Here is a 14,343-nt window from a genome sequence, read left to right as displayed (position 1 = left end):
TCAGCCCACCGTGGTGGCACGTTGCTGTAGTCCCAGCTACATGGGAGGCTGAGGCAGGGTAATCACTTGAACCCAGGAGGTGGAGGTTGCAGTGAGCTGAGATCACACCACTGCACTCCAGCCTGGCGACAGAGCAAGTATCCATCTCAAATAATAATAATAATAATAATAATAATAATAATAATAACCATTGTTCTACACAGTTTGGAAACCTCTGGTCAGTCCTATAATATATATACTGAAGGAAACTAAGCCATAGGTGAGAGAATGGAGAGGCAGCAACAGAGGATTGCAAAGTAAATTGTAACTTTTTTTCATAAATTCCACAATTAGCCTTTTCTAGTAACAACAAGGAGGCAAGCAACCTACTTCTCATTCCTTCAGCCAAAACCTACCAGGATGAGACACACACTGGTGTAGCGTCTCATAGTTAAGGTCTCCAAAAAGGCATATTACAAAGCAAATCAGAGCCTAGGAATTACCCCTATTTCCTTTGTATGAGATTTCATGGCCCTTAGAAAGCACTGTATTAAAAACTGTATCATGTGGAAGAATATTAGAAATAAAAAAGTCACCTGACAGAAATAAGAGTTGTCCAGGTACACTATCCCTCGAAACAGGGAATCATTAGGGGCAAAGGCAGATGAAAAGCTGTAAAAACAAAATTCTTCTAATGCTTGCTATATGTTTAACTTGCTATATGTTTAACATCTAATGCTTGCTATATGTTTAACTGTAGAACTGACGTGTCCTAAGTAATGAAAACAAGTCTATTCCTCTAATCATTTTCTATCGTCCTTACTACATTTCCTGAACAAGGCTTATAAGCAGTCATATTTACAGTCACACTGAGAAAAAGGAAGTAATTCATCACCTCTGATTAAAATATAAATCTATCTTGAAATGTAATAAAGGTACACTTATCAGAGTTTGTTTCATGGCTTGACATTTAGTGTAAACTTGATTTAAGAGAAGTAATGGTTAATTATACAATGTGATGAAAACTTGGCAAAAATTGGGGATTGTACCTTGAAATAAATGTCTCCTGTGGAATGAGGTTTGCTCATTAAAAAATGAAGGGTTCAGCCAGAAAACACCAATGAGGTAAGCCCAGGTCAGAAAAATAGTGATAGACAGTAGGTGTTCGGTAAATAGCAGCCACTGTCTCATGCTTTGTCTCCTGAGACTGGATGCCTGCACTCGGCCCTTTGATGGTCTGGTTCCCGCCTGGGTTCCCCTTGACTGATTCTGTGGATTCTTACTATTCCGAAAATACTTTCATGTTTACATTGTTCAAGAGTAACTACAGAACTCGGAGCAATGAAAAGGAACCACTGTGTATCCCAGGTTTATTTCTTCCTTTAAAATAGTGAATGACATGCTTCTTCCTAACTGTAAGGAAAACTTCTCCTTCTAAGACACTTATTCCTTTCTTAATTAAAACTAATATCCTCGTTCCCACCAATAGCTTTTATATAATTCTGAAGCTAAAACTAAAGCACTATTTACTATACTCTTTCATTTCTGGTTCCCCCTTTAGTTAAATAATTTTAGGAATTTTGGGTTCTCCAGGTGTTTTGTTTCAAATGCACACATGCATGTGGAATCAACACCCAGCATTACATAAAGTGCTGTGTAATACATAAATAATTGTGTACCTTGCTCTTTTCTTGAAAAATGAAAACAAAACAAAACAAAACATACACTGGTCATCACTTCTGCCTCAAACTTCCTCTTATATTAGTATTATATTTTTTCACATTATGTTTTCAGGTTTTTTTTTTTTTTTTTTTTTTTTTGGAGACGGAGTCTCACTCTGTCGCCCAGGCTGGAGTGCAGTGGTGCCACCTCCACTCACTGCAAGCTCCGCCTCCCGGGTTCACGCCATTCTCCCACCTCAGCCTCCCGCCTAGCTGGGACCATAGGCGCCCGCCACCACGTGCGGCTGATTTCTTTGTATTTTTAGTAGAGATGGGGTTTCACCGTGTTAGCCAGGATGGTCTCGATCTCCTGACCTCATGATCCACCAGCCTCGGCCTCCCAAAGTGCTGAGATTACAGACATGAGCCACCGTGCCTGGCCAGGTTTTGTTTTTTCAAGAATACTCCACAGCAGTATTGTGCACTAACACTTTTGGAAGGCTTGAGGAAATGCCTTAGCATGCTGCGGCACCATCATATTACTGGAAGAATTTCTAAATGCTTAAACCCATTTTCTGAACTTAACTGGCACTTTTGGGTCCTGTGCTTAAGGTCCTTTCTCACTCTGTGCACACAATAGCAGCAGACACATCCTGCACACAGAAGTTGCTCACTGCTCTTTGCCAATGCGTTATTTATTGCTGGCTGCCAGCCATTCTTCTGTGCCTATATAACAATGTGGAAATTAGGTATTAGTCATTCCTTGGACATGACCATGACAGTTACTTCCAAAATTACTTAAGGCTCATTAAGTAGTGCTATTTAAAATGCTTTTTAGAGAAATATTATTAGGTACGTTTTAACTCCTTTTTTTTTTTTTGGAACTGGCATATGTTAGTGCTCTATGCTAAAAAAAAAGTTCTTTCCTGGATACTTAAAAAGATGATGAAACACACTAGATAGATAAACAAATCAGAAATTTGACTTTTATATTTAGTATACAATGAAAGCGGAAAATTATCATGTCTTATAATTAAATTGCCCAGTTAAACTCTCCTGCCAAGTGAAACTGTTTTCTGGCACACAAAAGAAACAGGATCAAGTTTATTGATGCTTTATCATGTGGTATACACTCAGAATGTCCATGTTAACTAGAATAAGGAATTAAGGCAACATTCAGCAAATGTTACTTTCAGCACATGTGAGCTCTCAGAATAAAGCTGCAGATTACACACAATTTAGTATAAAAAAAGCTCTAAGTCATCCAACTCTTTATCATTAGCATACATGTGGTTAGAAAATAAATAGCGTGGGAATATCTCCACCATATATAATTCAACCAAATAAATTCAATCTGAGAAAATACAGACTCAGAATTTTAAAAATCAAAGATCTCATTCACATTAAAATGTTAGATTAATTTTTTCTCATGTATGGAAAACACATACATATTCCAAATATAGTACAGTTATTCAAAACATTTCTAAGCTGCTTACTTAATTATAACCTGGTTTTGTAATTCTGGAGAGCCATTCTCCCTTCCCTAGAGAATCCCCTTTGTTCCTAGTGTTCAGGATGTTGATAGTGAAATGAATGGGACTTCTGGTTAGCGCAAGACTTAGCTTTCCGAACCCCAAGTTAGCTCATGCCTTATGAGCATCCGGGACCGTAATTCAGTGGCACAACATCATGTCCAAAGAGATGCCAAAGGCTGCAAGGCCGCCATAATCAACGAAGTTCTTACATCAATATCATCTCATTCATTCATTGTTTTTTTCTGTTTGTTCACAAAATATTTACAGAGCACAAACTTTTATGCAAGATGCTTATTACATAAAGCCCAGGGTCCATGAAGCTTCATAAGACAGGGCCTAACATAGCCCACAGTCTAGCCAGTGAATAACGCACAAGTACCTGTGACAATGCAGTAAACCCTAAAATGAAGCAAATGGAAACATATTATGGGTGGGGCTGATTAATTTTGCCCAAGAAGAAAATGCAGGTTAGGTGAAATGGCTAAAAGGAAAAGCGATACTGGCCAGAGGTCATGGCTCATGCCTTTAATTCCAGCACTCTGGGAGGCTGAGGCAGGTGGATTACCTGAGGTTAGGAGTTCGAGACCAGCCTGGCTCACATGGGAAAACCCTGTCTCTACTAAAAACACAAAAATTAGCCGGCGTAGTGGTGGATGCCTGTAAAACCAGTTACTCAGGAGGCTCAGGTGGGACAATCACTTGAACCCAGGAGGCAGAGGTTGCAGTGAGCTGAGATGGTGCCACTGGATGACATAGCTAGACTCCATCTCAAAAAAAAAAAAAAAAAAAGAAAGAAAAGTGATACCTAATTTGGGACTTAAAGGATGAGCTGAAAGGATGATTTTAATGAGCATAGAAGGGGAAAATCAAGATGCTTCAGGCAGAGGGGGTACTGTCAGCAAAGGTATGGCAGTGTGGTCGTGTACAGCAATGAGGGAAATATGCGTATGAGGAGGCAAGTGGTTAGAGATGAGTCCGGAATACAAGTTAGGTCAGGTTGTAAAGGGCTCTGGATGTCTGGGTAGAGACTTAGGACTTTATAACATAAGGAGGCAAGAGATAAAAAGAGTTTATCTTAATTTCATGGTAAATCAAAACTTGCATTGAAGAAAAACGACCTTAGTAAATCATTAGGTACACTGGTCTTATCTGAATAAAATGAGGATTCATGCTTCTTTTCCAATGCAAAACAAAAATATGAATGCAAGTTTTGTTTGACTAGAGAAAGATTTTGAAATGTAAGTGAATAAATAAAAAGAAGCAATTTAGAAATGGGAAGTAAAACATTGAAACTTGTTTTGGCAAATTCTGCCTCATAACTAGTTTCATTTCTCTCCATTCTCAAGCCCCCAACCCCGCATTCCAATTTGTTCTCAAAGGCCTTCAATTACTCCACATTGACTACGAAATAAAATAGATGTGCCGTATTTGGTATTTCCCGAACTTCACAATAATAACCTCACTTCCTTCTCCAGTCATATTTCTTCTAGTGATATTCTAGGAGACAAGTTTCCTGAAGCCAGGTTCTACAGCACCCAGACAACAGTGTTCAATGACGACTCCCACGGTGACGTTTCTCCTACAGAGTTGAATCTATACCTATTCCAAGCTGATAATTTTGTGTTCGCATATGCATGTGTGCATAAATATATTATTTTCCTATAGAGTTCAAGAAAATCAAGTCAAGTGTAGGTAGTGGCAGTAATTTTCAACCTTAATAGAAAGCTGACAGCCAAATTATACAGTAGTCCTCCCTTATCTGCGGGGGGTACGTTTTAAGATCTCCAGTGGATGCCTGAAACCTTGAGTGGTGCTGAATCCAACTGCTTTCAATTTGAACACGCTTCTGTTCATATCTTCCACCCACAAATTTAATTCCTTTTCCTTCTTAACTACACTTATCACACATTGTGGCTGTAACTTTTGCAGTGTGAGGTACAACAGCAAAACTAACATGAAATTCTTTCTCTTCCTTCGCAATTTCATGGGTAGATTTGTTCTTACCATGGATCTTAGCAACCTCAGCATACGATTTCTTTCCTTGCTCAGTAGAGAACTTCCACCTTTTCACTTAAAAGAAGTACTTTATGGCTTCTCATTTTATATATATCCGAATTGCTAGCATCAATACTCTTGAGTTCAGGGGCCATGATGAAGTATAATAAGGTCACCTGCACACAAGCACTGCGATACTGTTAGCCGGTGTGAAATCTGAGATGGCTACTAAGTGACTAGTGGGTGTGGAGCCTATACAGCATGGACATGCTGGACAAAGGAGGAGTCACATTCTGGATGGGCTGATGTGAAAGTCCACCGTGCTAATCAGAACAGTGCACAATTTAAAATTTATGAATTGTTTATTTCTGGAATGTTCCATCTAATATTTTTGAATAACAGTGGGAATTGTAGAAAACAAAACCATGGAAAGTCAAACCGTGGATAAGGGGGAACTAGGGTATTAAATGAATCAAACTTACTATGCAGTGAGCCAGCTGGCAACAGTGACCCTAAAATAGTTTATTTGCTCAATTGTACAGACTTAATATTTCACAAAAAATGATTTACCTAATGCAAGATAGGAACTCTGATTCATCTGTAAAATACAAATAATTCTCATTCAAAGACATGACATGAGGCTTCCAATAGACATGTTACTTCTCAAAGCAGGCTGTTAGCATGACAGTGAAGAAACCACTCATGCTGGAGGCCCTGACATCTAGCCACAGCATCTCCACAGCCTTAAAGTGGGTAAGTGGCAGTTTAGTGTCACACTAGCACAGAGGTTGGAGTCAGACAGGTCAGGATTTGAATCCTGGTGCCATTCATTGGCTGAAAAACACTGGGTAAGTCACTTAACCTCTCTAAACCATATTTCTTTTATCTGTAAATTTGGAGTAACTATACTTATCTCACAGGGCTATGATAAGGACCATATGACATATTATATAGGTCCAGAGCAGGCATATCCTCCTGCTCCTCTTAATAAGAATAACAATGAAGAATATTTTACTGGACACTTATTAGAAGAAACTGAAGCGTAGAGAAGATGGTAGCTTGCCTGACTCTTCACAGCTATGAGATAATGAGGTAGTGGAGAAGCCCAGTGCCTTACACATGGTGTGTGTAGTATCTTAAATGATAGCTGTTATTTTTACTACTACCACTGTTTCTTCTATTACTAGGCTTCTACTGTTATTTATGATGACAATATGGCATTCTGAAGGCAGGATTTGTATCTCTTATGTTCACTGTTGGATGACCTGATATATCAGTACATTTAATCAAATGAATTCAGGCCACAGTCCTTTTATTGGTGGCCTAGGACTTCTAGCTTACATCCTTGACTCTGTATTTCCATCTCATCAACCCATTTCTCTTGGGCGCATAAGAATCATTAGGGAATCATCAAGACCTACAGAGATTCTGGCAGTTAGCTTGCTGACATACTAATTGCCTGGTTTTGGGAGAGAGAGAGACACTGCCCAAACTGCCACCCTCTAGTGGACCAAACAAAACCATTCTTTAAGTATCGGATTAATTGCCCTAATTCCTGCACTACATGAATCTTTAGTGCCAGTAAAGGTAACAGTGCATCTTTTTTCCTCTCTTTCTACCTATTGTCAGCTTAAAATTGTAACAGACTAGGTTAAATGCTCAGGAAGAGAAATGTGAGGGTAGTTCACTGTGCTGTGATTATGTATCAAAACACACTTCATAATCTCTATGCTTACAATAAGACAAATGTCTAAGCCTTGCTCAATAACAGATTACCTTCGCCATGACTGTGAAGCACTATTTCATCTTTCTAAATAAACAAGGGAGAGTATACAATGGTTTTAATTTGAATATATTTAAACACAAAATTAAAGGTGTCTTTTTTGCATAGTAACTATTTTCAATAGAATAAACAAGTTCTAAGTAAATAAGATGTTGACTACATTCATGATTCATAGCAACAAAAGAACCTTTAATTACTGCATTCTGTCTCCCAATGCAGATTTTAAAAAATTTTTCTCATGCCTTTGTGTCTTTTTTTATTCCCAAAATGACTTGGACAACATAAAACAAACTCGGCTTCTGAAACTGAAGTCTTTGCAAAGAGTACTTGGTCTATCAGTCCCCCAATGCTGGTACGGTTTACATTAAACAACTCATTCAGCCATTTCCTCAATATTTTGTAATCATTGCCATCTTAATGCCTGTTTGGGCTGTTTTGTCATTATAAAGACCCAGTGTATTGAGCCTTCAAAATGCGAGGCTTACCGATGCACCGAGAGCCATCTGTTGAGGTTACATATCCACGTGGACAAACACAAAAATAGCTTCCCACGGTGTTGGAACATTCGCCAGTTTCACATATCCCAGGAATGATGCTGCACTCATCAATGTCTAATCAAGGGAAGAAGGAGAAGATGATTGAGAAAGGCCTTCATTAAACAGCTTTTAAAAGAGACTTTTTTTTTTAAGAGTCTGAGAGCATTCATGGTTGATTAGGTCAGATCATATAACCCTGAAGATACTCTTGTTTTAGGCCCCAAAGAATTTCTCACACATATCTATGGGAACTGAGATGAAAGTAAACTCCCATGGCAGTTAAAACAAGGCCAACTAAAGCAGAACTCTATATCCTTTTTTAAAAATGCAATTTAAATTGGAAATAAGTAAAGATGTCAATGTTTTAGCTTCCATTCTACATCAACTAGGGAATTATCCTACTAGAGGCTTAAAAACACACATAAATGGATTACATTTTAAAATATAGAATAACTGTATTTGAAAATGTATAACTAATTTTCACACTATTTGAAGCAATGAAGAGTGGCAAATATTTTTTTTTAAAACTTGGCTTCAGGATATGTTTTTGTACTTACATTTGAATATGGGTGTATTTGACATTCTGGGAATAACTTTAATCTAAAATAATACAGAAACATGGTAAAGGGCAAAAACTTGGGAGGCTTTGGGAAGTGTCCAGTTTTCCTATTGTACCTCCCTACATTTATCCATTCAGCATACTCAATGCTGGAAATAGTCTATTTCCTTTCCCATTAATGAAAACTCTGCTTTCTTTAAAATTATCCCTAAAGCAGAAAACCCAGTCATTTATATAAACTTTTAATGTACTTCTCTTCTAGTTCAGTAAGCAGAGAGAGGTGGAAAGTCTAACAAAGCTGCAATTAGGGATAACTGGGAGCTAATTGCTAATACATTTAAAAAGGAAATGAGTCATTGTGAGAAAAATTCAGCCAAAATCCTGGGAGGTGGCTGTCTTTTTTAAGGAACAGAGGTAGCAAAAGCCAGTAACTAGAACAAACAACAATAAAAGCCATACATATAGATAATTACTGAAAAGTCAAAGTAAGCTGACTTTAGTTTCTCTTTTTTCAGTTGCATTTGTTCTTTTAAAATGTCCAATAAAAAAGGAAAAATAATTATATTATTATTATAAACACACAAAATATTTTTAACCCCACACTTAAAAAGAAAAAGGTTGCCAATGCCTTTCTTACATTCTTTTATTGGTCTATTCATTATTTTTTTCCATTTATTCTGACAAGTCACTCTTGCCTACAAGCTTTATCATGAAATAACTCCATCATGATAGAAGCTTCTATCATGATAAATAACTTTATCATGAAATAAAAAACATGTGTGTTTTCTTGGTATGTTCTTATAAAAAAAAGTTACCAGATTCAGACATTCTCTGAAATAGTATCTTCATTTGAGGCTTAACACTTAGCCACTGAAAGCACAGAGGTACAAATCAAAAATCTACCAATTTCCCAAGAGAGATCAGAATTCTAACATGAATTGACTACATGAGAGTAAATATAAAATGCGGTCAAAGAACTGCCATCAGACTTAATCCAACAAAATAAAACCATGTGTGCAAAATTAGGACCTGTTGCATCCTGTGTTGCTATCTTAGTGCAGTGCATCTTAATACAACTGAGCATGGATTCAGAAGAGAGATGAAACTAAACAGCTGTACTTTAATTACAACATAAACTTATCATCACCTCTGGATAAGAGAAAAAAAAAAGAAAGAAAAGATGGATACAAGGTAAAGCAAGCATTAAAAAAGTGAAGAACTAAAACTTGCCTTCTCACTCTCTTAACATCTAAAATTATATGAATTATCGAGGTGTTTATGGAGCCCAGGATTTATGCAAAATATTAAACATTAAGAGACTCAACTTCTTCATTTAAACATTGGCTTTTATTCTAGGCATTTCCTTTCATAATAAAGAACTTCCCTAAACCCTAGTCTTAAAACTCTTCCTGACAATAAAAAGAATAGAAAATTAGAAGATGTTTGGCATTTTCTTTTTTTGGAGAAAAAAATCTGGGACACAGAAGAACATGTGGAATGACATTAAATTTGTGGTTTTTGTGTTAAAAATTTTATTGTGCAAAAAAAAAAAAAAAACCTTTGTGTTTCACAATTCTCCTTATAATTGAGTAGGAAGCCTAAAAGGTTAGCTTCAAAATAATTATATATAAAAGGCTCTCCATTTTTGTATAAAAAATAGAAATGCTTTTATTTTTGGGCTAGACATCTACCATATTTTAAAAATTAAAAAATAAGGTGCTTTTTTAAAACAACAACAACAACAACAAAATCCCAAAATACTGACCAAAACCCCTGCATTTTAATACAGTGATGCCCTGTTAAGGCGGGAGAGTTCCCTTGAGCCCCTCGCGGGACTTGAGACAGGGGTGGCTTGTTTACTTGGCTGCCATCCTCAAACCCTTTGCGGGAGGGGAGCACATAAGTGAGCAGGTACAGGAGCCAGGGTGAGTGTTTCTGGATGCTGGCAGAACATATCCTGTGCCAGCCCAAGGCAGTGTCTAGGTGTTGCTGGCGACCTCTGGAGCCCCAGAAGGTGTCTGTTACAAACAATGCTCTTTTAGCTTTGCCATTCACAGATGGCTTAAATGTTAAAAAGCTCAGTGCCTAGTGTGTCCCAAATTCTTGTCTGCCATCCAGGGAGAATCAGGTCAAGTGAAGGAATTGAAGGATGGTGTATGCAGAGGATTTTATTGAGCAATGGAAGTGGCTTTCAGTGGGATGGGGAGCTGGAAAGGGGATAGAGTGGGAAGATCATCTTCCCCTGGAGTTTGGCCATCTGCACCTGAACTCCTCTCCAACCGCAGTCTCTGATGTCCAGCTGCCTCTTCTCCTCTTAACATTCAGACGCTTCTTCTCTCCTACCTTGCCATAGTGCTCTGCTCCTTTGCCAGTGGAGCTTGGGGTTTTTATGGATACAGGGTAGGGGGTGTGGCAGACCAGGGTGGTTTTGGAAAAGGCAACATTCGGGCAGGAAAACAGGAATTCATGTTCTCATTTAGGGTCACAGGTCCAGGCTCGAGGGTGGAGCCCTTGCCAGGGACTCCCACCCCTGTCTTTGACCCAGGATTTCCCTGCCTCCTGTCTGTATCACAGTGTTTATCCATCAATTTAAGTTTAGCATTAACATTTATGTTCAGAAGGATACATGCATTTAGCTCTTTTGAATATTACTTCTTCAATATGTATGTCATAATCAGATTTGGAAGTAGCATCTCCAAAAATATAAAGCATATGTTACCTATGTATAAACAAGTGTGCCTAAAGATGACAAGTCTGCTCATGGGAAAAAGCAGAGTCTTAACAATGGGAATTGATTTCATCCATGTTCTGTACACTGAATATACTGCCACCCATCTCTCCTTGACCTTTTTTTGAAAGTATATCAGTTTGCAGCTTTGGTCTGCAAATACCAGAAAAACTGATTTAAACTGATATAAGTCAGAAATTTAATAGCTGTCATATCTGAAGTCCGGAAGTGGTTTCAACCAATGTGTCTGCCTCAGTTTCTGTGAGATATGTTCAGCTAGGCCTTCCTCTGTATTTTGACTTGAGCTGCCTTCCCTGATGGGAGCAAAATGGATACAGCAGGTTTAGGCTATTCCTTTGACTGGGACATCTAGTGGAAGACAGTGTCTTTTCTAGTGCTCTGTCCTGAGAGGAAGAAAACTTTTTCCTGAAGCCCCCAGAAAATCATCCCTTTTGTCCTAATGTCTTGAATTGGGTCACATGCTAATTTTTGAATGATTCCTCTGGACAGGAAAATGTTCTGATTGGTACAGGCCTGGAGTCCTGAACCAATTTGTGTGGCCAGTGGAGTGAAGTTAGCTTCCAACTAATAACAACAACAACAACAAACAGCATGGGCAACTGGGTCTGAAAATACACCACAGTTGAAGAATGCAGAGTGTACCAGAATAGCTGGGAAATGGATGGACAATAAGCTTAGCTAGTTAGGCTTATACTAAATCCTAAAGAGCCAAGCCAAGGACTGTGGCTTTTATTCTGAAGGTGATGAATAGTGTCTATGAAGGAGTTTAAACAAAAGAATTACATAAGCAAATCAGTATTTTAGAAAGACAGTCCTTGTGGTTAATGTGGACAGATGATATAATAGTCCAGGGATAAATGTTGAGAGCTTGAAGTAAGGCTTTATGATGAGGAAGGGAACATATATTCGGAGATAATTTGAAGGAAAAATCGACAGGAAGGACTTTGCCACCAGAAAGAAATCTCATGCTACTATTTTGATTGACAAGGATGATGACATAGTGCTATTAACAAAGAATGGAACACAAATGGAAGAACACATTTTACAGTTAAGTTGAGCTTTGGACATTTTGATCCTGAGATATTTGAAAGAAACCAGTAAAAATTCTAATCTACAGAGCTAAAAATTTGGGTATGAAACTTAGCAAAGAGGTAAGTTATAAAGATGGACATTTGTGGTTTATCACCAAGTATAAAGATTGCCTTTGAAGTTATGGCAACATATGAGATTTCCAAAGAAGACAAATGAAAAGACCGGAATTGAAGGAGGGAACCATGATACTCATCAACATCTAAGAAAAAGTCAGAGGAAGAAAAGCAGAACAGGAGTCTGGGAAGGAAGGATCATGGAGGAAGGAGGAAGAATGTGAAGAATGGAGGCGGAGGAAGATCACTGTGGAAACGGGGATTGTCAAGTGTGACTTCAAAGGCAAAAAAAAAGAAAGACTGGGAAGTCTTTGGTAATGTGAAGACTCCGAACACAGGTTTTTTTTAAAAAAACGAAATCCAATCTAAACAAAACCATCTGACAGATTTCTGACTGCCAAACCACATAACCTCATATTTGTCAACCGACATTTCCTGTAAATCTTACACTAAACAGAATATAATGAATAATTTGATAAGTAGTGATAACGTGATCTCAGATATCACTGAATTCTAAGAACTCCCTAGAGAGAATGTCCATTCTTATAGGTACATGTCACAGAAAAAAGCTGTCCATGTAACAATTACGTTACAGAAACTTAGTATAAATAAAACAAGAAATTTTGTTTTAAAAACGTGTTCTTAGAACATTTTGTTTCCATTGATACCAAGAATTATACATATTTGGAATATTCTGTAAAATATCTTTTTGATACAGAAAAAAAGGAAGCATATTTTTGCATACACTGAACTTCTACTTATTCGTATACTGTTTGACATTAGGAAAATTCATGGTTGAAGTGTTAAGTGCAGTAATTTGCTACCTATTTCCAGCTTTTCTAAAGACAACAGGCAATATCAATATTATAAATTGCAATGGAAAATTGATGTCTGCTTTCCTCTTTTCAGATTTCAAAAGCATGGTGTGTATCCACTGTATTCAGAATTTCATTGTATATTTATAAACAGCTTTACTGAGATATGATTCAAATGCCACACAATTCACACATTTAAAGTGTAAAACTCAAATGATTTTAGTATAGTCACAAGGCTGTGCAGCCATAACTACAATCTGATTTCAGAATATTTTCATCCCCCCGAAGGAAATTCCAGCCTATTAGCAATCATTCTTCCTATTCCTCTCGAAGCCCTAGGCAACCACTGATCTCATTTCTGTTTCTACACATTTGTTTATTCTGGACATTTCATATAAATAGAATCATAAAATATGTGGTCCTTTGTGTCTGGGTTCTTTCACTTAGTTTATGTTTTCAAGGTTCATTCATGTTGGGGCATGTATCAGCACTTCATTCCTTTTAATTGCTAAATAATATTCTGTTGTATGGATATACCACAGTTTATCCATTCATCAGTCAATGAATACCTGGGTTATTTCCATTTTTTAATTTTTGGCTATTATAAATAAAGTTGCCATGAACATTCAGGTATTCATTTTGTGTAGACATATGTTTTCATTTCTCTTAGATATATACCTAGAAGTGGAATTGCTGAGTCCTATAGTAATTCTATGTTTAACTTGCTGAGGAACTGCCAAATTGTTTTTCAAAGCAGCTGTAATAATTTACATCCCCACTAGCAATGTATGAGGGTTTTCCTCATACACACCACATCCTTACCTTCATTCATTATTATCTGCTTTCTTTTTGCTTGTAGGTCTGAAGTGGTATCACATTATAACTTAGTTTGCATTTTCCTAATGGTTAATAATGATGAGCACATTTTCATGTGCTTATTTGCCTTTTGCATATTGACTTTGGAGAAATATCTGTTCAATTCCTTTGCCCAGTTTTTAATTAAGTTACTTATGTTTTTAACTAATGAGTTACAAAAATTCTTCACATATGTCCCACGTTATATGATTTGCCTCTGAATTTTCATGTGAACTTTTTAAAAAAGTTTTCATTAATATATAATATTTGCACAGTTTTATGGGACATGTGACATTTAGTTACATGCACAGAATGCATAATGATCAAGTCAGGGCATTTACGGTATCCCTCACATCTTGACTATCATTTTTATGTGTTAAAAATATTTCAAGTCCTTTCTTCTAGTTACTTTGAAATATAAAATACCTTGTTGTTAACTATAGTCACTCTACTCTGTTATCAAACATTGGAACTTATTCCTTCTATCTAACTGTATGTTTGTACCCATTAAGTAACTTCTCTTCATCCTCCACTATGGTCAAACATCCTTCCCAGCCTTTGGCAACTCTTATTCTACTCTCTCACTCCATGAGATCAATTTTTATCAACATCTGAGTGAGATCATGAAATACTTTCTTTACATAGCTAACTCATGTCACTTAACAAAAATACCCTCCAGTTCTACCCATGTTGCTGCAGTTGACAGTATTTTATTCTTTTTTAATAACCAA

General features: G+C 37.2%; 2 protein-coding genes across 2 annotated transcripts in view; one reads left to right on the top strand and one right to left on the bottom strand.

Moving 5' to 3' along the window:
- Positions 1-14,343, top strand: part of ISOC1 (isochorismatase domain containing 1) — a 1,173,170-nt gene that overhangs the window by 472,456 nt on the left and 686,371 nt on the right. The window lies entirely within an intron of this gene.
- The window catches only part of FBN2 (fibrillin 2), a 270,516-nt gene that overhangs the window by 137,793 nt on the left and 118,380 nt on the right, over positions 1-14,343 (bottom strand). Inside the window, exon 8 of the mRNA XM_050795748.1 lies at positions 7,439-7,564. Within this exon, the coding sequence (XP_050651705.1) occupies positions 7,439-7,564 (126 nt within the window). The remainder of the gene's footprint in view (positions 1-7,438; positions 7,565-14,343) is intronic.

Source organism: Macaca thibetana, chromosome 6 (genome assembly GCF_024542745.1).
Source record: "Macaca thibetana thibetana isolate TM-01 chromosome 6, ASM2454274v1, whole genome shotgun sequence".
Lineage (NCBI taxonomy): Eukaryota > Metazoa > Chordata > Mammalia > Primates > Cercopithecidae > Macaca > Macaca thibetana.
The sequence above is the reverse complement of the archived record's forward strand: the minus strand, read 5'-3'. Positions and strand labels throughout refer to the sequence as shown.